Raw genomic sequence first — 26572 nt, forward strand, 5'->3', positions numbered from 1 at the left:
GGTTGGACTAGACAACCTCCAAAGTCCCTTTCAGTCCTATGATTCTGCTCTTTTCTGTTCTACTGGCATTTATTCTGTCCAGAATAAGGATGCTCATAAATATTAAAAAATATCCTAGATTTTCCCGTTCTGTCCAAAATGCAGAAAATATCTTTATTCATACATCTTTGGGCCATGTAAATTCACATATTGTATACATTCTCTTTTGTATTCTTAATTATTCTATTGTTATGTTTTAAAGTCCATTTAAAATAGAGTTTTAAATAGCTTGTTTTATTTCTATTAACTGTTGTGATTGCTAGTCCTAATGGAAACAAAGGATACGGTGTAAAAAAATATAAACAAGAACCACAAATATTTTCCATAGGAGTAAGACTTTACTAGAGCAAACACACATCAGTTCAAACTACCTGACATTATGGTTAAGACTCTAAAAGAAAAAAAGATGATCCAGTTCAGTCTGATATGACTATGGCTCCAGGTATAATATATGTAGAATGTACTGCTCACTACAAAACAGAAGGTTCCCTCTCTATTTGTTTTGAGGACTAAGTTACTTCTGACTTATCTTTTTAAATGTATCTTTTCTTTTATGTATACTGAGAGTATTTGCACCAAGACAAATTCCTTGTGTGTCCAATCACACTTGACCAATAAAGAATTCTGTTCTAAATAGTTTTGCACAGCCAGCAAATCTGCTAGTTGAAGAAGAAAACAAGTATGAATTTATTCATGGGACTAGATCACTCAAAATCTTGGCAGCTAATTGTTACATCTAATAAATAACCAATCCATGCTGTGGCATCTTTGCCTTTGTTTTAGATTTAGAATATTAAGAGTTTATCCACCATGGTTTATGGCAAAGGTCTTCAAACTTGGCAAGTTTAAGACTTGTGGACTTCAAGTCCCTGAATTCCTGAGCTAACATGGCTGAAGGAGGAATTCTGGGAGTTGAAGTCCACAAGTTTTAAAGCCATCAAATTTGAAGATCCCCAGTTTATGCCTTTCAATGCTTTGTGATCCCAAGCAAGTGGGTTTATTCACCAAACCATAGTTCACAAATCAGGGCCAAACTAGGTATACAATCCGGGTCTACAACTGCAAGCACTGTTTATAATCCTTATTAGCTAATTTTCTTTTACATCACTGTACAGTTTTCATTCCTATACATCCTGTCTCCAAAATGTTGGGAAACAGAGCTGTTTGTTTTTACCAAACCTGGTTTGATGGTCTCTAAGGCTACAAAAAAAGGAGTGGGGCACTCTCAAATTTGATTATTTGATTACTCAGGATCTGGAAATAACTGCCCTGATTATAGAGAGCACATCGAACTCAAAAGAGACCACCGGCAAACAGTTCATCAGTCACATTATGTCTGGGGAGAAGGCCCATATTTTCGTGACAGCTTTCACAGAAATTAAGCCCAATTGATGCTTAAGTCAAATTGTTCAGGGGCCTCTTACAACCGATCAATCGACCCAATTTAGATACACCATAGATCACTCTCTTCCCTCCCAGCCAGCAGGATTACTAGACTGGGAGGGAACAAGAAAATATTTTTTTTTCCATACAGAAGAATTCATTAAAAAAAACTTCATCTGCAACTACAATGTAAACAATAATCCTGTTTACCACAATAAAATTAAAATCCAGAACAACTCAGAATTTGTCTCCTTTCCAGAGATTAGCACCTCTGGAGCAGGACAGTTTGGGAACTTGCCAAAAAATCTGTATGGCAACCCTTAGCCTTTTTGTGAGGCTGAAAAGACAAGGATTCTGGGCCACCAATACCCCCTAGAGACAGCCATGTCAGTCGAGATCCTAACGTCCCCCACAGCACTGGCCACTCCAAAGTAGACACCATACATACAACAATTTCCTGATAAAGCACAAGATGGCCCTGATTTGAAGAAGGACATCTCCATTGAACAGTTGTATCCTGGGGTAGCCTTGAGGGTAATGTTGCAACAAACTCCCATCAGAGATAATTCAGTTGGCGTTGTAGCCCAGTGCACAAGGTTGGAGAAAGTTGATCTACAAGCCCTATCGGCAGATCTTTCTTTCATTTTTGCTCTTCTGGAACCCAAGTTCTTCAACAACTCCATTCCTCCGTCATCCACAGGTTTCTTCTGTCTTTCACTGAGGAGCCACAAAGAACTCTACATAATGATGCCCAGGATAGAGGATACTATGCCAGTTCTCTAAAAAATTTGTTTCAAGTGTTTTTTTTTTCAGCTACGTCCAAGCTAAACTTCCTTCAAGTCTCAAGTACATGATTTCAAACAAATAACGCAAGCAAGAAAGGGACCTGTGTGAAGAAGTCAGGATTTTGTAGCTATGGTCCATCTAAACTTCCAGATGTTATCGGTACTCAAGGCGAGATCTTCATAGACATTTTTTTTTTCAAAGTGACTTCTGGCAATATTTTATTCTGGGTATCATCCAAGCCCAGAACCATTCAGGGACAAATCTTGCTAAAATCATCTGTAAGGGTAAAAAAAGGGTGTTGTTGTTTTTTTCACACAGAAGAATTCATAAGACAACTTCATCTACAACTAAAAGTGTTAATGATAATCCTGTTTACCATAGCTCAAAAAGTGGCTCAGAATACAGAGAAGCTACGAAAAAGTCATCTCACCAAGAGGGTATGTGGCCAATATCCTGTCGTCCTTCGGGAGACTCCGAGGGTGGTGATTGCGTGACAAGCATACTCATCCGGAGAAGGCACGAAAAAGCTCATTTTGGAGAGGTTGCTACTCAGCTTTGTCACGTTGGGGCAAACGAAGAACGGAATTAAGCTCTGAATGAAAATGCCCTGAGAGGCATATTCATAGTGAAGGGATCTGCTGAAGTGATCCAGGTAAGTCTGTGGAGAATAAACAATGAGGAAGGGATACCCATTAAAAGAAATTAAATTGTGGATTTAGACTGTGTAAAGAAGGGACCAAGGGTGAGGATGGAATATAGCTTGATTCCCTAGGTCAGGGGTCTCCAAACTTGGCAACTTTAAGACTTGTGGATTCAATTCCCAGAATTCTCCAGCCAGTCCACAAGTCTTAAAATTGCCAAGTTTGGAGACCACTGTCTTAGGTAATACATTTAATTGATTAACTTAATTAATTCCTTTTCTTGATGATCGTATAATCCTGAACCCGGGAAGCAATTAAACAAATTGAGTCAAATATGTTGCCATAAAATATGCAACCAAGGTTAACACTAAGCAAGATTACCTTCTTATTTGTTTGTAGCTGCTTATTTTTGACTTGATTAAGTCTGCTGTGTGAATCAACCAATAAATAACCGAACTCCAATTCTAACATCAAGCTAACCAAGTGATAGCTCAGGGAGGACAATTCAAACCCAGTTTTTCAAGATGTAAAGCTTCAAAGAATCAGGATACCAAATCTGGCAAAATGATTAATATTTTGATACTGTAGTCTTCCTTCCTTCCTTCCTTCCTTCCTTCCTTCCTCCCCCAGCCCTTCCTTTCTTCAAACTTCAAACATATGTCCATTATGGGTAGACTCCATTACAGTCATATTTTGAAACTACCTGGTAGATAAAATGTTGACTCCTTGGCTATCTTTAGCTGAAGTCCATACTCTACCTGAGAGTTCACATTATTACTCTGGGTAAATTATCATTAGAAGTATTTATTAAATTTATATGCCACCCAACTCACTATCCAGCAACTCTGGGTGGGTTACATCATAGTAATATAACAATATAAAACAATGTAAAAATCAAAAACACCTTAAAACATTGAGCACTACAAATTAAAACATTAAACTTAACGAACTGGATACAAAAACGCCAATATGTAAATGGGGTAGAGAAGGGATCTTCTCCTAATCTACTACTGAAATGGGGAACTGCTATCAGGCACAAAAGGATCTGGACCAGTGGTGGGATTCCAAAATTATTTTATTACTGGTTCTGTGGGCGTGGCTTGGTGGGCATGGCAGGGGAAGGATACTGCAAAATCCCTATTCCCTCCCCACTCCACTAACCTGCTTTCCAGCTCCATTCTCCTAAATGGGAGGCAGAGAAGAGATGGGGTTGGCGGGGCCAGTCAGAGGTGGGATTGGCCGGTTTTCCAAACTACACAAAATTTCCACTACTGGTTCTCCAGAACTGGTCAGAACCTGCTGAATACCACCTCTGATCTGGACCCTATGGTAAGTTGCAGTTCAAAGCTTTAATGCTCAATTCTATGCACAAGAATCTAGACCAGTGGTGGCTAACCTTTTTCGGCTCCCGTGCTGATAATTGCTCCTGCGCTCGCTTGCGGGCGCTCACATACCAGCACCCAGAAGACAATGCATGCTGCCCCCCCCATGCCCGTGCATGTGCGCATGACTCCCCCTTGCGTGCCATGCATCTTTGTGCATGCATGCGTGATCCCCTCGTCCCTGCGCATGTGCGTCTCCCACATACCTCCCTTGCACCCCCTGCGCATGCGCAGCAGAAACCTGACAATCAGCTGTCAGGTGGTGCAGGCGCACTGGGGCTCTTCCAGGAGACCTCTCGTGTGCCAGATGAAATGGGTCTGCGTGTCACTTCTGGCATGCATGGCATAGGTTTGCCAACACGGATCTGGACAGTTTAATATTAAATTAAATATTAATATTAAATTGGGGTTAGAAAAGGGCTGATGGAATTCAGGAGGGGTTGGACTTAGATCTTGGTGTTCTGACTTGGTTGTTTTTCTGAAGACATTTTGCTACCCAAATTAGGCAGCATGCATCATCAGTGAAATTGGATTTGGATGGGCCACTGGGACTCAGAGTTTTATTCTTCCAAGCTTTTGGATTCATGCTAAAGTCCATCTTCAGGGAATTTCTCTACTGGAATATGTGCTTTGGGCTGTTCTGGGAGTTGTGTTTTTGTGGGGCCTTCCTATTGGCTAATTGGTGTGTTGATGGTTGACGATTGGCTGTCATTTCCTTGTGCTGCCAAGCCCTTGGCTCCTAAGTATTTGATTAGCTGATGGTAATTCATCAGTATTTCAACATCATCCGTGCTTATTGTGTCACCTGATTGTTTTCTTGGAGATGTTTCATTAGTTTGGGCAATGACACACCTCCAATAAAACAATCAAGCTCAGAGAGTACCAAGGACCTCTCCTGTCAACTGAGCTACAAATATTCTCCTTTAGTGCACTTACGTTTGTAGCAACGTAACGATTCTAGGCTGATGACACCCTTAACTCCACCCTCACCAGCTCTGCCTTCTCTTGTCCTAGACTCACTCTTGTCTTAGTACCTACTTGATAGGGAAATTGTACTCTAATCTTAATGAGGGAACAACCACCTCCTCAGGTGCCAACCAGACACCTCTTCAATAAAGGACCCGTTAGAAAATTAAGAGACATCCTTTTTCCCTGTTGACATATACCTTGGAGGCCGAATATGCTGTGTACCGGGGACAGGGATAGCAGCAGCTGATAGAAGAAATGTTGACAATGGCCCCCTTCTTCCTATGCACCATGCCCGGCAACACCAGGTGCGCCATCATGTTGGCGGCTCCAATGTTTACATTGATGAACTCCCAAATCTGAGCCTCCGTCAAATTGGTGAAGGAATCGGGCAGAGGGTTAAGCAGCCCGACATTGTTGACCAAGACGCCGATCTCTTTGCCTTCCAGAACCTTCTTAATGACCGGATAGGCCTCGCGGCCCCTGCTAAAATCCGTCACGACAGTCATGGTGCTGATGTTGTAAGTCTCCATGATCTCTTTAGCAGAAGCTTCTAATTCATCCCGGTTCCGGCTAATCAAGATGAGGTCAACTCCACAACTGGCCAGCTCCTTAGCGTAGGAAAGGCCGATGCCCGAGGCTGCTCCTGCAAGGAAGCAGAGACCCATGGGTTTTCTGACCCAGTTTCCCAACACATCAAACCCCCTGTCTTTAAATCAATGATTCCTTTATTAGGAGTGCTGGCAGCCCTGGCAAACAGTTTTTGGCTAACAAGTCTGTCCAGCGGAGAGCTGAATAGTTGCCTGCCACATCTATTCATCTCTGCCCCTGCCTTTTATACTCAGAGCTAGGGTGGGGCTTTGCTAGCAGGAGTGGCTCTTCCGTCCCAAGAACCGGCCCATAGATTTCCACTGTTCTCCTCTCCTCTGGCTGGGGAATGCTGGGAATTGAAATCCACAGGTGTTAAAGTTACCGAGGTTGTACCTACGTAGAACAAAAAAATCTGAAAGCAGATGCCTAGTTTTAGGTTATCAGAAGGACATCCAAAATATTATAATTCTTGTTATTTTGTGGGAGAAATTATACATGAAGCCGTGGAGGGGGAAGGGCGAATTTCTTACCTGTGACCACAGCCCATTTTCCATACCGCTTGCTTAAGTCAGGCCGGCCAAAGATCCGGGGAACAAAATGCACCCTAATCAGCACATAGGTGTCACTCAAAATGGTGATGCACACTTTGCTTGTGTAGAAGGCTCCTACAACCGCTAGCATCTCCATGCAGTAGTGGTAGGACCGTCCAATCTCCCGCATCAACAGGGAGAAACTGTCCACCGCGGCCATCGCAAGCAGATTATCTGGGAAGGGAAACATATGAGAGATATCCTTTAAGATGAATTTATGTGAGATACAGGATTACCTGCAACTACTCGTTTAGCAACCATTTAAAGTTACGATGACACTGGAAAATAGTTAAGGGTGCACTCCTCACACTTAACAATTGTCACAGTATTCCCATGGTCACGTGATCAAAATTTGGGCCCTCGGCAACTGGCATGTATTTAGGGTAGTTGCAATGTCCCAGGGTCATGGAGTCACCATTTGAAAACTTCCCAGCCAGCTGGCTTTGTAGAATAGAACAGTGGTTGCCAACCAGTGGGCCAGGGACCACTGGTGGTCCGTGAGAAAATTTGGTGGTCCACAATGTCACCCCCACAAACAATTAATCCAGGCTGCGCTGCCCACATGTCCCGTGGGAACACAAGGCTTGCGTCGCTTGCATTGGGAACAGCACGAGGTAGTGAGGGGAGGGGGAGAAGGGCGGGCAGGGGGAACTTGCCCCAAACGCCTGGCCTGGTCACCAGGCTTCTTCTTTCTGCTTCTTTCTTCTTCTGCTTTTGGCTGCACGCAAGGAAAGCAGCAAAAGTTTCAGTTTCTCTCTCTCTCTCTTTCTCAGCTGGTTATTTGCATCCTTTTAGAGGGTTCTTGAGGCCACTTGGAGGTTTGTCTGTGTCCTCAGGGTTACCTGAGTCAGAGGTGAAGAAGCTTCTTAGATGAGAAGCAAAACATCTCCAAAAGAAAAAAATAAGAAGTCCAGTTGCCTCCTGAAAAAGCACCTTTAGGACAACCACACTTGTGACTGAGAATCTCCACAGATGAGATCATAGTTGATTTTAAAATGTGTGTGTCCAACAGAGAACCAAAAAGGACAGTCTCCTTTGACTGGACATCTGGTAATCCAAAAGTCGGTAGCATAGATGTCTCCATCTTTGGAACATTTAGCACAGTTAGCCAGCATGTGGCTGGCGTGTTAGCAAACTCATACATTACATCGTTTTCAAAGGCGCACTATTATTGCAAAGCAGGACACAAGCATCATCTTGAGAGCAGCAAGAATAAATTCCTAAGCTGATTAAAACAAGCCAATTAAAATAGAATCTCTTTGAAAGGGTTTTTTTCCCCCCTCCCCTCCTATAAACCTCAACTGAACTCTCCAACCTGTCTCTCCCCATTTTCCCCACTGCTGAATCAAGCTAAACGTGGCTGATTTATGTCTATTTACTCAGAAATCAAAGAGTCCCTTAATCCAATGGCAATTGGGTTTATGGGCAAAAACACTACCCAATAATCATTTTTTAAACTATGCATTTTTGCTTTTGATCTTTGGGGTTGCTTTGCTAGCTCAAGGAATGACCCGGAAATTTACATTTTCTAATTACAGGAGGTATCGCTATTCAACTCCCACCTGGCAAAAATCAATTTATTATATTTGTGTAGCCGCCCATCTCAGCTAGGCAGCTGAACAGGATGCAAAAATAACCGGACTCATCCGTCATTGCTTTTAAAAATGCAAAGAGGCAAAGAGGCAACGACCAAACCCGCAATTTTGTTTTGCTTTTATTTATCTTACCAGGTGTTCTCGGATGCAGGTGGGCTTTGCATCACAATATAACATCTGCAGGGTTGCGACTTCCCTCTTAATCCAATCTCGTCATTGGTTAAAAAAAAAACACCTTTCTTTAAACCCTAGCTTTGTTATTCTTAGCTAGCAGAAAAACTCGGAACATGGAGTTTCGGAAGGGGCCAGCTAATGTAATGGTCCCTGAATCCAATTCCGTAGGTTTTCCAAGCCAGTTTTTCCACGTAACCTTAGAACGCTTTTTTTTTTTCCCCTCCTCCTTCAAAATGCCGAGTTCCCAGGTCCTGAATGCGGTGTAACGAAAAGCAATACAGACTTTAAAGGCACCGTGTTTCTACTTTACGTATGGCGACTCTTTTCTAAACAAAAGTATTAAAAACAATCGAATATTGTCATGAATTAATTTGGAGGAGAGACTTTTAACCATTTATAGCGACGCTGCTCTACGTACCTTCCAGAAGATTTATATCTGGTTCAATGGAAGAGTTAACACTGTACTTTGCTAGATTTATAACCTCCTACCTCCAATCAGGAAAGTTTTGCCTTTTACAGTTTAATTAGGGAGGCCTGAGAAGAAAGCTTGACCCCCCTGACGATGACCAAATGTTGTTTTTTTCCAGTGAAGTTTGCTGACTGGGTTTCCGACATCTGAACCCGCAACGCGGTTTGAAGCGCAGGACGCGAGTCTACCCTTTTCATATCTCCACGCCCCTTGTTTTGCAGAGCTCTGGACTGGAAGCAAGAGACGCCTCCGGCGCCGCCAAACGGGGGGAAGAAGGCGGGGCTTAGCGAGAGACTAGCCGGCTCGGGATGCGCGTGCGCGAACCCGTGCGCGGTGCGTCGTCGCCATGGAAATGGAGAAGCCGTTGGCCGGGAGCCGTTTGAAGCCGGGAAAGGAGAGGCGGCGGCGGCGGCGAAGGGCTGATTCTCTGCTTAACTCCGCTGCGGGAGGAAGGATGGCCCGCTGAGGAGAGAGTGAGGCGGCAGGGACGCATAACGCTCATTCGTATTCACACACTGTAAAAAAAAAGAAAAACCATTGAATATTGGAAGTTCTCGGTTTACAACGGCTCGTTTAGTGACCGCTCAAAGTGACACTGGGGGAAAAAAAGGGACCGATGATGACTGTTTTTCACACTTAACGACCTCTGTAGCGACTCACGGTCATGTGGGGCTCTTCCTTATGACGTGATCCCCTTTTACGTCCTTCTGACCAGAAAAGTACCCGGGGGGGGGGGCAGATTCACTTAACAACCGGGTCCCTAATTTATCAGCTGCGGTGGTTCACTTTAACCCCTGCAGCAAGGAAGGCTGTGAAACGGGGCAAAGGCCCATGGAACAAATGCCTCACTTGACAGACATTTTGGGCTTTGGTCGTAAGTCGAGGACATCTCACAGATTTGCTGCGGGGGGAAATAGTGAGATGTTATGACCTTTCTTGCCATTGTTGGTAAGTGAATCATGGCAGTCAATAAGTGAGGAACACAGTTGTTAAGTGAATCAGGCTTCCCCATGGACCTTGCTGGTGAGAAGGTTGCAAAAATCACATGACCCCAGGACACAGCAAGCGTCATAAATGTGAGTTGTTGAGCTTCCAAATGTTGATCACCTGACCATGGGGATGCTGCAATGGTTGTAAGTATGAAAAACGGTTGTAAGTCACTTTTTTCGCTACTGTGTCAAACGGTCACTAAACGAACTCCTTGTAAGTCAAGGACCACCTATAAAACTATTAAGTAAGGATGCATTCCTATTATCCTTCTCTTTCCTCTTTCCTATCTCCTTTTCTACTTATGACTATAACTTTGTTGCTTGTACCTTTACGATTTATATTGTTTTATTTAGTTTCCTAGTACAATTTATTTTGATTGCTTATTTAGTATCCTATGACTATCACTAAGTGTTGTATCTTATGGTTTATGATTAATGTATTTTTATGATGATTACGATCATGATTTATCCCTTATAGCTTTTGTGTACACTCAGTTTATGCACTGAAGACGAATTCCTTGTATGTCCAATCACACTTGGCCAATAAAGAATTCTAATGCCTATTATAAATGTCTGGCCTTCTGTTCTAGGTGACAGGACTGAAAATGTACCCACCCAGTGAAAAATCTGAATTAGGAGAGGCTGTTGCAACAGAGAGCAACGACCAAGAAATAAAAAACTGCGAGCAGGAAGGCAGCACTTCCAGCAACGGGGACAGCTCAGTTAAAGCAGGTAGCAGATCCAAGAAAAGAATGGTTATAAGTGCCATTTGACCATGGAATATTATTATTAATTGAATTTATATTGCCACCTATTAGCCCATGCCGACTCCTTGGTAAAGTATAATGGCTCAATTGCAAACATTGTCATCTGAAATGTTGCTCTATATTTTTTTTTCCTATTTCATTACAATTGGTACATAAAGGTTCAAGTTTGACTCGGCCTTCCATCCTTCCGAGGTCAGTAAAATGAGAAGCCAGATTGTTGGGGGCAATAGGCTGACTCTATAAGGAGTGGTGCGGTACCCTAGAGATAGAATTCTTGCCTCACAATCAGAAGGCTGTGAGTTTGATCCTAGATGGAGGCGGATATTTTTTCTCTCTGAGCACATTGAGAATATATCTGCTGAACAAAATTCCGCATTGGTGACAGGGAGGGCACCCGGCCAGCAGGTGATGATGAACAGGCTGACTTTAGTCACTTAGAGAAGGCTGTAAAGCACTGTGAAGCAATGTATAAGTCTAAATGTTACTGCTATTGCACCTAAGGTGCTACTAGAGGTGCTAAAAAACTTTGGTGATGCATGATAAGCTATATCTAAAAAAAAAAAATCATTTGGACTGAATAAGTTACTTAGATGAGTAAGAAAACATCTCAGTTTTAATAAATTCTGCTCCAGTTGCCATGATTTAACCTTTTTAGATACGTTTGGCCTGGATGATTGAGTCCTCATTTACATGTGATAGCCTATAATCCCTGGCTTATATCAGTTCTTCAAAGTTCTTTGCATACCATAAAGAACCCATTCTGAGGCTGTTGTAACTCCAAACAGTCATAAAAATGACTGACTGTTAAGTCAAGGATTACTTGTACCACAGACATTCTCCTTGCATTATTTCTCAGTTGTAGAAACACAGATAAATAGAAGCGAACAAAATGTAACTACATGACACAGAGTTTGTTCCCTCTTCTGACCATTTGTTCTTGTTTGCAGGTTCATTTTTTAAAAATTCCTCGCAACTCATGCTCTATCTAACTAGGAAGCAGTAGCCTCATAGGCAGCTCATGCAGACCTGCATTATTGTTGCATGAGTCTTGATTTCTACAAAAATTGACTCACTTGATGCGAGGCGGCATCAAAAACATTCTTTTGGGGCACATAGCTACAATATGTTGGGATGCTAGCATAATGCAACACCTGCACTGTATATTGACTCCGTCTCTCCAACTCTTAGAAGAAAACCCTCAACTGCTTGAAGGAGAGCAAGGGAAAGAAAAGGATATTAGCTATGAGAATCCAAGACTGAAAACTGGCAATGTTGACTACAGCAATGGAGAACCAGGTAATTTCTTGCTTTCATTCTTGTTCAGTCTGTCCTTAAAAGCACAAATGCTTTTAAGAGGATAAGGTTTGCTTGTCTGGGTCAGCTAATGTTTCCATTTTAGTCCGGTATTCTGGTTTCTACAATGGCTAGCTGGTCTTGGCTAGTACAATATAGCAGCCTGCCCCTTTTTGTTCCCAAGACCTGATAAATCTAGGTTCACATAGGTTAGGCATAAAGGTAAAGGTGTCCACCTATCAATCACTTCTGACTCTAGGGGGTGGTGATCATCTCCATTTCTTAGCGTGGGAGCCAGTGTTACCCGAAGATATTTCCTTGGTCAGGCTGACTATAGGCCAACGTGCACAGAATGCTATCACCTTCCCTCCAAAGTGATACCTATTTATCTACTTGGGTTTGCATGCTTTTGAACTGCTAGGTGGTCAGGAGCTAAAGCAAGGAATGGGAACTCACCCCATTGCATGGCACTTGGGTCTCAAACCCAGGCTGTCAGCTTTCCAGCTGACAAGCTCAGCTTCTTTAAATACTGAGGCAATGCGCCCCCATGTTAGATATATCACACATAATTTGTTTAACCAGGTTTTGTTGAATAAACCACAGTGTTGTAAAGAATGAGGAACATTATGGTATAGACTGGTGTGTATGTACAGTCACAATCCAGATGATGCAGAAACTCTGATTGGCATGAACACATAGCTGGGAAACATGCAGGTTCTTTCCTACTTAATTTCTACACATCTGGCTCCTATTAAAAAACAGAAACTGCATTTATGCACCATAGCAAGAACAGGACATAACCTCACATAATATACACTCTTTAATTAATGAAAGTAAGTTCAGGTCTCTTTCAGGATGATATACCAGTTACCTTTTCCTATGTACAGTACATTTTACAATCTTTGCTTACCCACTGAATTCTAGACCGAATCTTAGTTTTCACTGTAGAATGGAATCATTTGAATCAGAAGAATCCAAATGTTTAATGCCATGTTTAATGTTCAAGCAGCACTGAAAAGGGAAAATGCCAGGAGTGTCACTGATCAACAGACTATTGAGAAGACAAATAATAATCACAAGCCAGTACCTGATTCACAGTCTGGAGAATCAGACTTAAACAAATGTGGCTTGAGGTAAGTTACTTTTTTTTATATAGGTATTCCTTTTATAAGAGAAAAACCAAAATTGCTAGATTAGGAATAGTTGAGAGGTGAAAGCAGGATCACAGTTTCCTCCCTCAGTTATTTTACTTATTAGAATGAATCATGGTAAAGTATTACATCTATGCTAGCCCTGGCTATAGTTAAACCAAAATTTAAAAGTTTGGACGCTGGACCATTGGTAGGTAGTGAATTTTAAATACATCTTTGCACTGCTGACTAATAAAGTCATACTCTCTTCCAAATGATCCCAGGATTCACAATTCTTGTTAATGTTTTAGAATGACCAAAAAACTGTTGAGGGATCTCTGCAAACAACACAAGTTATATGTGACTCCAAGCTTGAATGACACCCTCTATCTCCATTACAAAGGTAAGAAGCCAAATGTTTGAAACTATAATGCACTATAATTGGGCATTTGGAAAAAAAATCTGTGCGCAAGTAAAGGGAGGGAGGGAGGAAGGAAGGAAGGAAGGAAAGGAGGATGGATGCATCTATAATCCCTTCTGTATTATGAAGTCTTTCCTAAGCCTTACATGGGGACATTTGAGGTTAAACCACCTTCAGGGCAAGTTGAAGGGTTTCTGATCAAATGAGGGCTGCATTGCAATTCACCCATCCTCATGTGTGAGCCGTTCATCCTTTCTTTGAACATTCTCTCTGTGTTCCAATTCCTGTAGGATTTGATCGTTTGGAGAACTTGGAAGAATATACAGGCTTAAGGTGCCTGTGGCTAGAGTGCAACGGCCTGACGAAGATTGAGAACCTGACCGCGCAGACAGACCTACGTTGCCTTTACCTGCAACTCAATTTGATTCACAAAATTGAGAACCTTGAACCTTTGCAGAAACTAGACTCTCTCAACCTCAGCAACAATTATGTAAAGACCATTGAGAATCTCTGTAAGCATCTCTGTTTCTGAGGAAATAAGACTGGTTCTTTGAATACGGTATTATTTTGCATTAGGATTGTTAGAGAGACAGACAGACAGAGACAGTCAGAGGCGAAGAGAGAGAGAGAGACAGAGAGGGAGAGACAGACAGAGACAAAAAGACAGATGGACAGAGAAATAGAGAGAGACAGAGACAGAGAACACAGACCAAAACAGCCGTAATAGTTTCTGGTAGTTGTAAAGTCAAGCACTTAATATGTGATGTTTGATACACCCCTTCTGTTTCCTCAGCAGATACTCTAAATTGCCCTTTCTCAAACTCAGACCATTAACTGAGTCCCACATCACAGTAATGGTTTAATTGACTTTGCTTTTTGAAAATAATCACAATTGGCTGGCTTCCCCTAACATACTAAGCCATTAACTATGTCAGACTAACCCTAGCTTTCTGCATTCACTCCATAAACTAAGACATAATTTCCAACCTTGGCCACTTTAAGAGAGCTGAACTTCAACTTCCCAGCATTCCCCAGCCAGCAAGACTCGCACTTCAAGCCTGAGTACAGATATTTTGTTCCATCAAAAGATAGATAGCCACAATAAATATTAAATACTTCCTTTGCACTTCAATTGATTATTTCCCTTAGTATCTAAAACTGGCAGCCACAAGGGGCTTTACGTAATTCTAACTGTATAAGCTCATTGTCCTTGCTCTAAGGTAAATTTTTTTTTTTTTAAATAAATTTTATTAATGAAACAACAGAAAGAAAAAACATTTAAAAAACAATGTTTTTATTGTTTGTAACTTTGGAAAACACACAAACACACACACACAAAACCACCCCTCAGGATTGTTAGTATTTTCCCAACAAGTGTAAGGCTATACAATGCTACCAAGAGCCACAATGATCCCTCCAGAAATTTTGCGGAAGAAATTTATCTCGGGGCATTTTAATCTAACTACTGTGATTTTTCAACAGCTTGTTTGAAAGTTCTCCACACTCTCCAGATTGCTCACAATTTGTTACGAACAGTGGAAGACATACAGCACTTGCAAGAATGCCCGAGTATCAGCGTCCTCGATCTTTCTCACAATAAGCTAGACGATCCACATATTATAGAAGTCCTGGAAACCATGCCTGATTTGGTAAGCCAATATCCAGCTCTTAGGCTCAACATCGCCTGATTCACCCACATTCAGCAATTCGAAGAGCTTCTTCCAGTTTATTGTTACAGGTAGTCCTCACCTTACGACCAAATTTCTAAGTTACTAAGCAAAGCGTTCGTTAAGTGAGTTTTACCCCATTTTACAGTCCACAACATTTGCCATGTTTGAAGGCCCCTGCTCTACAAACTGAAAGCTGCCCTTCTAAGAGTCTTGCTCATGCAGCATTCAAGACAGTGATGTTCACTTGCTGGTTTAATAATTGGCTATTTCCTCGCATGCTTTCAGATGCATCCCACACCTAACAAGTCTCCCATGCTAACATAGCCTTATTTTGGGTAGCTGGAGTTAACATTTAGGTCTATAAAGGTGATGCTTTTCAAAGAATGGGATAAAAGAAATCCAGGGAGGGGGGAAAGTATGTATAAACAGGGCAAGCTATGGGATTATATCCCATATAATAAGGCAGAGGTCTCCAAACTTGGCAACTTTAAAACTTGTGGACTTCAACTCCCAGAATTCTCCAGCCAGCATAGCATAGAATTCTAGAAGTGGAAATCCACACACAAGTCTTAAAGTTGCCAAGTTTGGAGACCTCTGCAATAAAGGATTGAGAGTTAAACCTGCAGTCACAATGTGGCTAGGAAATGCATTAAAGGCATAAAAATAAATGAGATAAGTGCCTAAAAACAAGTCACTGAAAGTTAGCTTCTCAAAACGTAACATTTAATGGTTTCTTGCTTGTTTTCTTCGACAGCGTGTGTTGAACCTAATGGGGAATGAAGTCATTAGGAAAATAACTAACTATAGGAGGACCCTTACTATCCGATTAAAACAACTGACTTATTTGGATGACAGACCGGTTTTCCCAAAGGAGAGGTAAAATGAGCAAGGAGATTGTTCTCAGCCTCACTAGTAAAAGATTCATAAATATTTAGTTCTAACTACAGATGCATTTTGCATTTGTATATCAAGTGATAACAAAAGATTTTTTAGAAAAAAAAAATCAATCATTTTTCAGTGCAAAAATCCAGGGTACAAAACCCCTAGAGCTAAACCAAAAGGACTTCTTCATATATAACAGGTAAAGATAAAGGTTCCCCTCGCACATACTTGCTAGTCGTTTCCAGCTCTAGGGCGCGGTGCTCATCTCCATTACAAGGCCGAAGAGCCAGTGCTGCCCGAAGATGTCTCTGTGGCCATGTGGCCGGCACGACTAAACGCCGAAGGCACACGGAACGTTGTTACCTTCCCACCAAAGGGGTCCCTATTTTTCTAGGTGCATTTTTACGTGCTTTTGAACTGCTAGTTGGCAGAAGCTGGGACAAGTAACGAGAGCTCACTCCATTATGCGGCACTAGGGATTTGAACCACCAAACTGCCGACCTTTCTGACTGACAAGCTCAGTGTTTTAGCCATTGATCCACCACGTCCCTTCATATATAACAGCCCCCAGGTAATCTCCCCTTGGTGCATCCGGAGATACACTTTTCTCCAGAGAGGCATTACACCATTAGATCTACATGCACCCAGAAGGTTGAGGGCGGTTCCCAAAACACGAGCGAGGGCAGCATAGCAGTCTAGATTCTAAGAAGCCTCTCTTCTGCACTGCATCCAGCTTTGGTCACCATATTATGAAAAATACATTAAGACTCTGAAAAGAGTGCAGGAAAGAGCAACCATGATGATTAGGGGACTGGAGGCTGAAACATACAATGAACGGTTGCAGGAACTGGGCATGGCTAAGTCTAGCGAAGAGAAGGACCAGGGGAGACGTGACAGCAGTCTTCCAGTATCTGAGGGGCTGCCACAGAGAGGAGGAGGGGGTCAAGTTATTCTCCAAGACCCCTGAAGGCCAGACAAGGAATAATGGGAGGAAACTGAACAAGGAGAGATTCAATCTGGAAATAAGGAGGAATTTTCTGACAGAGCAATCAACCCATCAACTTCTGGAACAGAGGTTGCCTTCAGAAGTTGTGGATGCTCCAACATTCGAGATTTTTAAGAAGAGACTGGGCAGCCATTTGTCTGAAAAAGTACAGGATCTCCTGCTTAGCAGGGGAATGGACTAGAAGACCTTCAAGGCCCCTTCCATCTCTGTTAGGAACTTTCTATAGAAATGGCTGAAGCCCACTTCCGGCTATCTCATGGAAATCCTCCTTTTCCCCTTCAGAGCCTGCGCAGAAGCCTGGGCTGCAGGAGGACGGGATGCTGAAAAGAAAGAAAAGGAAATGTGGGAATCGAAAGAAAGGAAGAAGATACAAGACAGCATGGATGCTCTCACTGCAGTCCGAGAAAAAGCCAAAGAGAGGAAAAAACAGAAGGAAATGAAAGAAAGGGACAGCGGCTCAGTCGGTGAAGGTTTATGACTTTTGTAAAATGTATTCTAGGCCACACTTAATAACATTCCTTAAAAACATTCATGTTTTTAATTTATTTGTTTATTAAATTTTTATGCCACCCATCTCCCCTGTAAAGTAACTCTGGGTGGCACAAATAAATGCATGTTACTACCCTCATTTTCTCCTTGATAAATGAGCCCAAAATGGTGCCACTAAAGTTCATATTGCAGTATTCTTAAATATATTTAAGCAAGTTTTAATTCAGTCAGTTTGTATATTTAGTTCATACTTTAAAGAAGCCAGGACAAATCATCCTTGTGCGTGTAATTTTTTTTCAACAAATGCCAGAATTGAATCTACCGACAGTTTGTTTTTAATCTGTCATTTGGACCATTCTAGAGATGATCCCATCTTCAAGCAACGATGCCGTGGCCGAAAATGGGACGGAGACATCAGATGTTTTGGAACCACTGCAGACAAAGCAGAAGATTGAGAAATTTGTGAAAGACACTTTTGGCGCCCACAAAGAAGCTATAGCTGCAGAGGAAATCTTGGGTGATCAGTCGAGGAGATCAGAGAATAATCCACATGAGCAGGAAGCACAGGAAGCGGAATTGAAGGTGGCTCCTGGCTTTACAGCTACTGAAAAAGGTAAGGGGCATCTGTAGATAAGAAAGCAGTTGGGATGCCAAGAACGATCCAGAGTTGCCTTGAAGGGAAAACCATACAGGTAGCTTTGGACTTAGGAAGCTACAACAGCACTAAAATAGAAATAGAATAACAGAGTTGGAAGGGACCTTGGAGGTCTTCTAGTCCAACCCCCTGCCTAGGCAGGAAACCCTACACCACTTCAGACAAATGGTTGTCCAATCTCTTCTTAAAAACATCCAGTGATGAAGCATTCACGACTTCTGGAAGCAAGTTGTTCCACTGATTAATTGTTCTCGCTGTCAGGAAATTCCTCCTTAGTTCTAGGTTGCTTCTCTCCTTGATTCATTTCCAACCAATGTTTCTTGTCCTGCCCTCAGGTGCTTTGGAGAATAGCTTGACCCCCTCTTCTTTGGGGCAGGCCCTGAGATACTGGAAGACTTGTGTCATGTCTCCCCTAGTCCTCCTTTTCATTAGATTACAGACCCAGTTCCTGCAACCGTTCATGTTTTAGCCTCCAGTCCCCTAATCACCTGGAAGAAAGGGAATTACAGCTGGTCCTTGCACTTAGAACCCTTGCAGTATCCCCACGGTCAGGTAATCCAAACTCAGGGACTGGAAGAGTGATAAGATACCGATAGAAGGAAAAATAATTGAAAAAATATTTGAATGTGCAGAAATGAACAGGCTGACACTAGAAATGAAAGAAAAAGGAGAATCTGAATATTATATGGTATGGGGTTTGTTTTATCAATGGATAGAAAATAGAACAAATTAAAAGGGATTAGATGTACAGAGCAATAAGAGAAACTAATGTAATAGACATATTGGATTTCATTTATATTATATATATATATGGGAATGTGATTATTGTTATGTTAAATTTGATAAGAATATTGTTAATGGTTAAGTAATTGGAATATGTACATAATCGACGCACGATTGAAATGGAATGGATTTTTTGTATATAATTTTTTTTAAAAAAATTACAAAAAAAACCCCACCAACTGCCAATAATAGATTAATTGATGCATTTGCCTTGGGACAAGGGGTCTTAGGTTACCGCCACTAGGGGGCAGCATTATGAAGCTATTCCCCTCCCCAAATTCTGAGCCTGCTTATTCAGCCTCCAGGGTCACTCTAGCTAGCAACCCTTTATCAGACATAAAGCTAAGGTTAGCAACTCCATTTTATTTATTCATTTATTATCAATCAATCAAATGTACATGGCCGCCCCACCATCGAAAGTGACACTGGGTGCAATTGTACAACTTGAATGGTAACATTTTGCTGCCAGAGGTTAGCCCTGGGTTTTGAGGGTTTGTTTCCAGAAATCTAAACCTTGAGGGGGCGGGAAAGGTTAAAGGCGTGTTGTAGCTGATGGGTACCCAGCCCTGATAATAACGGAATCCAGATTTGCTGAAGATTTTTGTCTCCTTTTTAGAAACCGTTTATAGATTTTCTACCGAAGGGCCACTGCGAACTGAGTGCACTGACCTGACAGATATTGAACACATCACGTTGGACGTGCCAGAAAAACTTTTCCTTGATGTAAGTTTTAACTGCAGGACAGGAAAGATGGGGTGAAATTGTTGTGGTTCGCAGGCAGCCGGTGCAGCCTGCAGCAGAATCAGATAGTGGGGGAAAGGGGACCAGTCAGGGAGTCTGGAGGGGACTCGGATGAGGGTCCTGCACCCGATACAGAGATGGGGCCAGGACCATCTGAAAATGGGGTGTTTACTTTGGAGCCTTCGGAGTCTGGCAGCAGTGAAGAAGAGGACCCAGGGGAGCCTGCTCCCAGTGCGCATGTGTGCAGAGCTGCTAGAAGGTGAGAGCAGCTGAAGCAGAAGGGGTGACTCGGGAGTAAGGCTGGGAGGTGATTGCCCCTCGCCTAAGGGATAAAAGTCAGACCTCAAGGACAAACTTTGCAGGAAGCAAAGTAGTTCAATCAATTCCGAGTCATCCTTGAAGCTCTATGTAATTTGGTTGGTTTTTTCTTGTACTTTGGTTGGTTTCTTTTATAGTTAATTGGATACTTCTGTTTTTGGGCGCATTCCACAGAACTGAAAGGTGTGTGCTTATCTTGGGGGGCTATTTAAGATTAGTTCCGTTTGGGCATGAAAACAATTCCCAGCATTGCAATAAAATAGGTTTTGCTTTTAAAACAAGTTTGTGATTAATTACGATTTACAAAGCCTGGGTCAGAACAGGAGGGCCAGGATGGAAACATGTGTTCCACGACAGTTCCCTTCCCTTCCCTACCCACCACATTCTCTTGAAAAGCTCTTTTTCTTCAATAAATATTCTGATATTTTTCAGGAACTTCCTGACTTAGAAGATATAGATACTCCCGGCGAAGAGTCACTGAAGGAAGATATCTTCACCAAAAAGGTCATTTCCCCCGCCCTCTCTAAGGTTAACAACTGCCACAAAAAGAAATGTAAAATTGGGCTTGTCGTGTTTACAGCCATCACAACTTACAACCATAAAAGGCATGCTCCATTAGAGTTGTAAGTCAAGCCCCACCCCATATACAGATTCAAAGGTAATTTCAAATATGCCAATAAGACAGTGGTTTCTTTTCTGTTTGCATCATTTTCAGAAGGGAAACACGTTAAAAACACATTTACAAATATAGAATAATGTGAAGAAACATTTTTTTTTAAAAAGCATACCTTCAGACAGCTATTCTGAAATTACATGTCTGGATGAGAAAAAAAGAATAGATCTCAATATCAGAATCTTTAACAATACTGCCAGAGCTTTTCCCACAGAGAACTGGCAAATAAGACACAGCAATTAAGAGGATATAAAATAGAGATTGCAGATCAACTCCTTCCAAGTTTAAAGAATGGAATCCTTTGGTATTTTCATAATAGCAAATGTATTAAAGCAGAGGTGTCCAACCTTGGCAATTTTTAAGACATGGCCCTGGGGAATTCTGGGAGTTGCAGTCCACAAGTCTTAAAATTGCCAAGATTGGTCACCCCTGTATTAAAGTAGGTGCTTTCACACAAGCCCACTTTGCCAAATGCATGAAAGACATAGAAGTGTAAGGAAAAGTTGTAGAATTAATGTAATACACAAACCCATAATAGCCATTTAAAATAACATGGCTAGGGGCAGGAAACTGACATATTCATATGAAGAACTAATTCACGTTATATAGTGTTTTGACAACCATTCCTAACCAAGTCACAAGAGACAGAATGTTAATCCTGATTACTGTAAGCAAGTTTAAATTCTTGATTTATTTTAAGAAACAAAATGGTTTAAAATGACGTGAATCTTGGGTACCAGGATTCTATTACAAATTGTCCTTGGCTTACAAACATTTGTTTAGTGACTATTTGAAGTTAAAAACAGCTCTGAAAAAAGTGACTTATGACCATTTTTCACACTTGCAACCTTTGCAACATCTCCCTGATCATATGCTTAAATTTCAAACGCTTGGCAACCAGCGCATATATATGATGGTTGCAGTGTCCCAGGGTCATGTGATAATCTTTTGTGGCCTTCTGACAAGCAAAGTCGATGGGGAAGCCAAATTCACTGAACAACCATGTTACTAACTTAACAACTGTGGCAAGAAAGGTCGTAAAATAGAGCATAATTCATTTAGCAACTATCTTGCTTAGCAACAGAAATTTTGGGCTCAATTGTCGTAAGTCAAGGACTATATGTAGCAATAACATTTAGACTTACATACTGCTTCACAGTGCTTTTACAGCCCTCTCTTAAGCGGTTTACAGAGTCAGCCTCTTGCCCCCAACAATCTGGGTCCTCATTTTACCCACTTCGGAAGGATGAGTCAATCTTGAGCCGGTCAGGATTGAACTGCTGGCAACGGGCAGAGTTTAGCCTGCAATACTGCATTCTAGCCACAAGGAGGGAGGGAGGGAGGGAGGAAGGAAGGAAGGAAGGAAGGACAAAAGCAATAGACTTACATACCACTTCACAGTACTTTACAGCCCTCTCTAAGCAGTTTTACAGAGTCAGCCTATTACCCCCAATAACAATCTGGGTCCTCATTTTACCGACCTCGGAAGGATGGAAGGCTGAGTCAACCTTGAGCCTGGTGAGATTCGAACTGCCAAATTGCAGGTAGTCAGCAGAAGTAGCTTGCAATACTGCACTCTAACCACTGTGGCTCATGTGGTAGAAAGAAATCCATTTTATGCTGTTTGTTTCACCTTTACAGCAAATATCTCCACCCAAAATTGAAGTGATTTCTGAAACCAGCCATGACAGAAGCTGTACTGAGGGAACCATTGCCACTTCTGACAATTCACTAACATCGGAAGTCTTAAACTCCATTTTTTCACAAGTTTCTAAAGTACCTGAAGTCAAAGAAACCATTAGGCCGATTGTCCAAGATCTTCTAGCACCACAAGAGAAAACTGAGGAGCACCAAGCAAAACCTCTAGGACCTTTAATTGAAGACATCACTCCTGAATCTCCAGAGCCTTCACAGCGTGATCGAGATGGACTAATTCCAGATGCTACCAAAAACATAGAGATTCAGTCCAGATCACCTTGCCTAGGTAAATTTACACAGACAAACATTGACCTGAGTCCATAATGATCTGTCTGTGGCTCTCAATAACGTTGGAAAAAATCCAGTTAGTAACTTTACTTCTTCTCAGAATTGCTCACTGAAATAAGTCTAGCTTATACTTCTAGCATATGTACAAGGTACAACCTAAATGCCGATGAAAATTCTCAGTCATAGCTGTCTGAAACTTAAATCATGGCAACTGGTTTTTGTTTTTTGTTTTTTTTTTGGGGGGGGGAGCTTCACACTGAAGAAACTTTGATAAGAAGCAAAAGGTTTTCACACTGAAAAAGAACGAAAAAATGCCCAGTTGCCATGACTCAAGTTCCAGACAAGTACACCTAAAGCTTAACTATATTTCTTTAGAAACAAAATTTGATTGTTTCAGTGCTTGGGTTTATATGGCAGGCTAAAAAGCTAGGTTGGTTAAATCATGGTTTACTAAACAAGACGCAACCTGCAAACTATTTGGGGAACACAAATGTGGTATGAATAATAAGCAACGCTAAGCCACAAATAGGGGCTTACAGCAAGTAAGGAAAGCTTAATGTGACCCATTGAAATAGTGAATAATGAATCCAGTCACCAGGTCAGTGCTTAGGGCTGTATAAGCCTGCCTGCATGGAATTACACATACCTATTATTTGTGAGTTTTTGGTTTAAGATCTAGTTCACATTTGGAAAGGCTCATATACCATTTTATCACAAAGCAAAGCAGTGCGATAACGATATATAATATCAGTAAAGGCTGCATCAGCCAGCAAACATAAATGTATTATAGAAACTGTGTTCAGAAATAAAAAAACACAGATCCTGATATTTTTTGAACAGAAGATTGAATCAACTAGCATGTATACCTTTTAATTTATTTTAAAATATACACAGCACTTCAATCACAGATTGTAAGTGGCTTACAACAAGTACAAAAATGTCTATAGCAAAATAACCATCAATAAGTATCAAATCAAGAGGTCAGGTTTTTTTACTTTCCAAAAAAGTTAGCACAACTCTCATAAAAATTCACCATGGACCGCTCTTAAGGCTTGTAGCTCCAATTCTTCAAAGATATCCTCGTGTAGAGCGAGTAGCAGAAGTTTAGCTGCAAGATGACAAGGGAATGAATATTGCCAGCATTATTCCATTTCAGGATGAGATAATATATTGGTTTTATCAAAGTATTTCAGAAATCAGCAGCAAACGCCTGAGTCTCTGCATTAGATGACTCACACATTGTCCTAAACCATGCTTTGTTGAATGAACCCCAGTACATGCAACAAAGTGCAGATATAAGTCAAAGATAAGCCATATCAAGTGCTTGCAAACCACAGTAGCTAGGTTCATACAATATCTTAACACCAAATCAATTCACATTCGGATTAGGGCAATGCAACTTGGAACTAAGGAGAAATTTCCTGACAGTTAGAACTATTAATCAGTGGAACAACTTGCTTCCAGAAGTTGTAAATGCTCCAACACGGGAAGTTTTTAAGAAGAGGTTGGAGAACCATTTGTCTGAAGTGGTGTGGGGTTTCCTGCCTAAGCAGGGGGTTGGTCTAGAAGACCTCCAAGGTCCCTTCCAACTCTGCTATTCTATTCTATTCCTATTCTGTTCTATTCATAAACTCCACCTACAGAGAAGTAAGTCTGATTAGGAGTTTGAGATTCTGAAGAACTTCTAGGTTCTGAGCTGAGAATCTTAGGAGGTTCTTAGAAGAACCTCTAAGATTCTGGGTTGAGCTGAGAACCAAGATGACGGGAACTCAAGGAGATGGCGGCATACTCGAGGATTTCTGTGCAGTTTTGTCTTTTGTTCTGCTGGGAGACCACTCAGGAAATGTGCTTGCTTGTTTTATTTCATTCTGAATCAGCTCAATGTCCCCTGTGGAGTCACTTCAAGCCAAATAACTGCACAGGCTCCCTCCTTTGAGAAGCCTTACCACAGCTTTATCGGCCTAGCTGTCTTTTTTGCCTCCCAACAGATGCAGAGCGGCCAGTAGTAGAAGCGGACAAAGATGCTGAGCAGGCGTTGGACTGAGGAGTGAGACGGAGACGAGGATTCACCCTGACGGTTTTACCAGCCTGATCCCTCTCCCTGAGGTTCTCCACCTGCCACTTGGATCGCAAACATGCACGTGTGATAGCCTGGACTGGGGACATCCAGAGCCTGCCCCATGGCATGGGGCTAGGAAGCCTCTATGGCAGCTCCTCAGCGTTTGAAGTAAGAATTCATTTTTAACTTTTGTGGTTCTGTTAGCATAATGCAGTTAAAGCACTGAATCGAAAGAGAAGCAATTTAAGTCCCGGTTGTTTTGTCTCATCCCAGTACAATCCAATGTTTCCCAGTTTCATTGCCCTGGGCCTTCTGGGACAGCCGGTTATTGAGTTGCTGTTGCATATTTCTCCTTGGATTTATTTCTAAATGTAGGTCAGCTTCAATAAAGGTTTCTCTTTTCTCAGTTGTGTGCAGCTCATTCCTCATCCTGCTTTTTGGTTGGCCTATTCAAGGCAAAGACCAGGATCCCCTCCTGCCTTGTATTTTTCACAGCTGGTATGAGAAGCCCTTCAGTCGTAGATTCCCCCTTAAGTCCAAGATGGATGACTTTCACAAACAGGAGGAAAAGATTTGCTAAGGGCTATGAGGCACAGCCCTGTAAATCGAGCGTTTCCCTCCCTGTCTGAAATCTGCCCTTTGTAATTTTCCAACCTGTCTTGGGAAGGGGAGTAACCCCCAGGGATCAGGATCCTTCTCAGCTTGTCAGAAGACACTCACCTGTATGCCAACTTAAGCTTGGGGCTTCCGATTGCCTCGGCCTCTGTAGCAAGCCTCATTCTCTAGCGTTAGTGCCCTACAGATGGACAGTGGTTGAGGCTCTGTCCAGGCTTGTGCTGTCCAGCCTACACGGAAACAGGGCTCAGCAGACACTCAACCTCTTTAAACCCAGAATTTGCACCTTTACATATAAAAAAAAAAATATGCAAGACTGCTTAGCGTTACTATCAACTAGATATTAGAAATGAAATGCAAAGTGGTATCCGGATAGACCTAATATCTACAATTCTGTTTTTAAACATTTGTGGAATATGCTACAGGAGAGGGAGATTTGGGACATGAAAGCAAAGGACAGAGAAATTGGTGCAAACATCCTGTATTCCTGCATCACCAATGAACAGGGATTCCCTTTGGTATTCAATAGCTTGGCTATTCCCAAGGATGAAAGAGAAGGTACACACTCACACCCATCCTCAAAAACAAAACAAAACGTCCCCTTTTCCACTTTGGGAGGGATTTATAGTGATACCATCCAAATCCAAGAAACTCAACTTTCGATTTGTAGATGTCTTAAATTCCCCAGAATGTGGGAGAATTACACCATAAATTACAAGAGAATCCTCCCACCGTGTTTGAAAATCAGATTCAGATGAAACTTCCCTCATCTCCAAGAGATGCTAAAACATTTTATAACTTCTCACTTCAGGACTTGGGAGACTAACCCGTCGTCCCCAAGAAGAATCAGGGATATGCCAAAGTCATAAGCTCCAGAGTCGCATAGAAAAAGCCAATAAAAGTAAACTTGAAGGAAATTCTTAAAATGGTTCATTTTTAATATATGTGTCTGTTTTCTAGGAGAGTGGGTCATTCTTAATATCAGGTCCGATATGTATTCTTCATTGCTCATAAAGAGGCTGTTGAGAAATTAAAGCACAATAGACCAAACACAATTGAGCAAAATTCACCTGGAATTTTAGATGCCAGTGGTATCTTCTCTTGCCAATGGCTAGCTTATGTCATTATTTATTAAGCTATAAAGTGTTCCCCTTCCATATTTGTCAAATGATTGGCTAATCCTTCAGTAACCCCACCAATAAAGGTCCAGTTTGGTGCAATGGTGAAGGCCCCAGGCTAGAAACCAAGAGACTTTGACTATGGAGATTCTCAGGTCGTGGTTGTCTCAAAGGTGCTTTTTTCAAGAGGCAATTGGACTTTCTGGTTTTGTTTTGAAGACATGTCTCTTCTCATCAGAAGAAGCTTCTTTAGCTTCTTCATCCGTGAAGCATCTTCAGAGCTGAAGAAGCTTCTTGGGTGAGAAGTGAAACGTTTCCAAAAAAAAAAAAAAAACCCAGAAAGTCCAGTTGCCTCTTGGAA

The 26572-nt window shown here is 41.7% G+C and overlaps 2 protein-coding genes across 6 annotated transcripts; one reads left to right on the top strand and one right to left on the bottom strand.

Annotated features, from left to right (window-relative positions):
- Positions 1-127: 127 nt before the first annotated feature.
- HSDL1 (hydroxysteroid dehydrogenase like 1) lies at positions 128-8852 on the bottom strand. 4 transcript variants are annotated; one of them, XM_087940480.1, is made up of 6 exons: positions 8106-8291; positions 7035-7220; positions 6319-6552; positions 5398-5843; positions 2639-2866; positions 128-2484 (listed from the first exon to the last, which is right to left on the bottom strand). In XM_087940480.1, the coding sequence occupies exons 3-6, from the start codon at positions 6536-6538 to the stop codon at positions 2404-2406; spliced, it is 975 nt and encodes a 324-aa protein (XP_087796606.1). In that variant the 5' UTR covers positions 6539-6552; positions 7035-7220; positions 8106-8291; the 3' UTR covers positions 128-2403. The 4 variants fall into 4 exon arrangements, with proteins under 4 accessions (XP_087796606.1, XP_087796605.1, XP_087796607.1 ...); XM_087940479.1 differs by having other exon boundaries at positions 7035-7264; XM_087940481.1 differs by lacking the exons at positions 7035-7220; positions 8106-8291 and adding an exon at positions 8566-8852.
- Positions 8853-8959: 107 nt separating this feature from the next.
- On the top strand, positions 8960-24884 carry DNAAF1 (dynein axonemal assembly factor 1). 2 transcript variants are annotated; one of them, XM_087940458.1, is made up of 14 exons: positions 8960-9089; positions 10196-10337; positions 11561-11668; positions 12675-12798; positions 13107-13198; positions 13507-13728; positions 14699-14865; positions 15641-15762; positions 17057-17244; positions 17625-17876; positions 19318-19424; positions 20193-20264; positions 22075-22417; positions 24408-24884. In XM_087940458.1, the coding sequence occupies exons 2-14, from the start codon at positions 10211-10213 to the stop codon at positions 24461-24463; spliced, it is 1980 nt and encodes a 659-aa protein (XP_087796584.1). In that variant the 5' UTR covers positions 8960-9089; positions 10196-10210; the 3' UTR covers positions 24464-24884. The 2 variants fall into 2 exon arrangements, with proteins under 2 accessions (XP_087796584.1, XP_087796585.1); XM_087940459.1 differs by having other exon boundaries at positions 11564-11668.
- Positions 24885-26572: the final 1688 nt, after the last annotated feature.

The sequence above is a fragment of the Pseudonaja textilis genome, chromosome 11 (assembly GCF_049901715.1).
Source record: "Pseudonaja textilis isolate UNSWEBS1 chromosome 11, rPseTex1.2, whole genome shotgun sequence".
Lineage (NCBI taxonomy): Eukaryota > Metazoa > Chordata > Lepidosauria > Squamata > Elapidae > Pseudonaja > Pseudonaja textilis.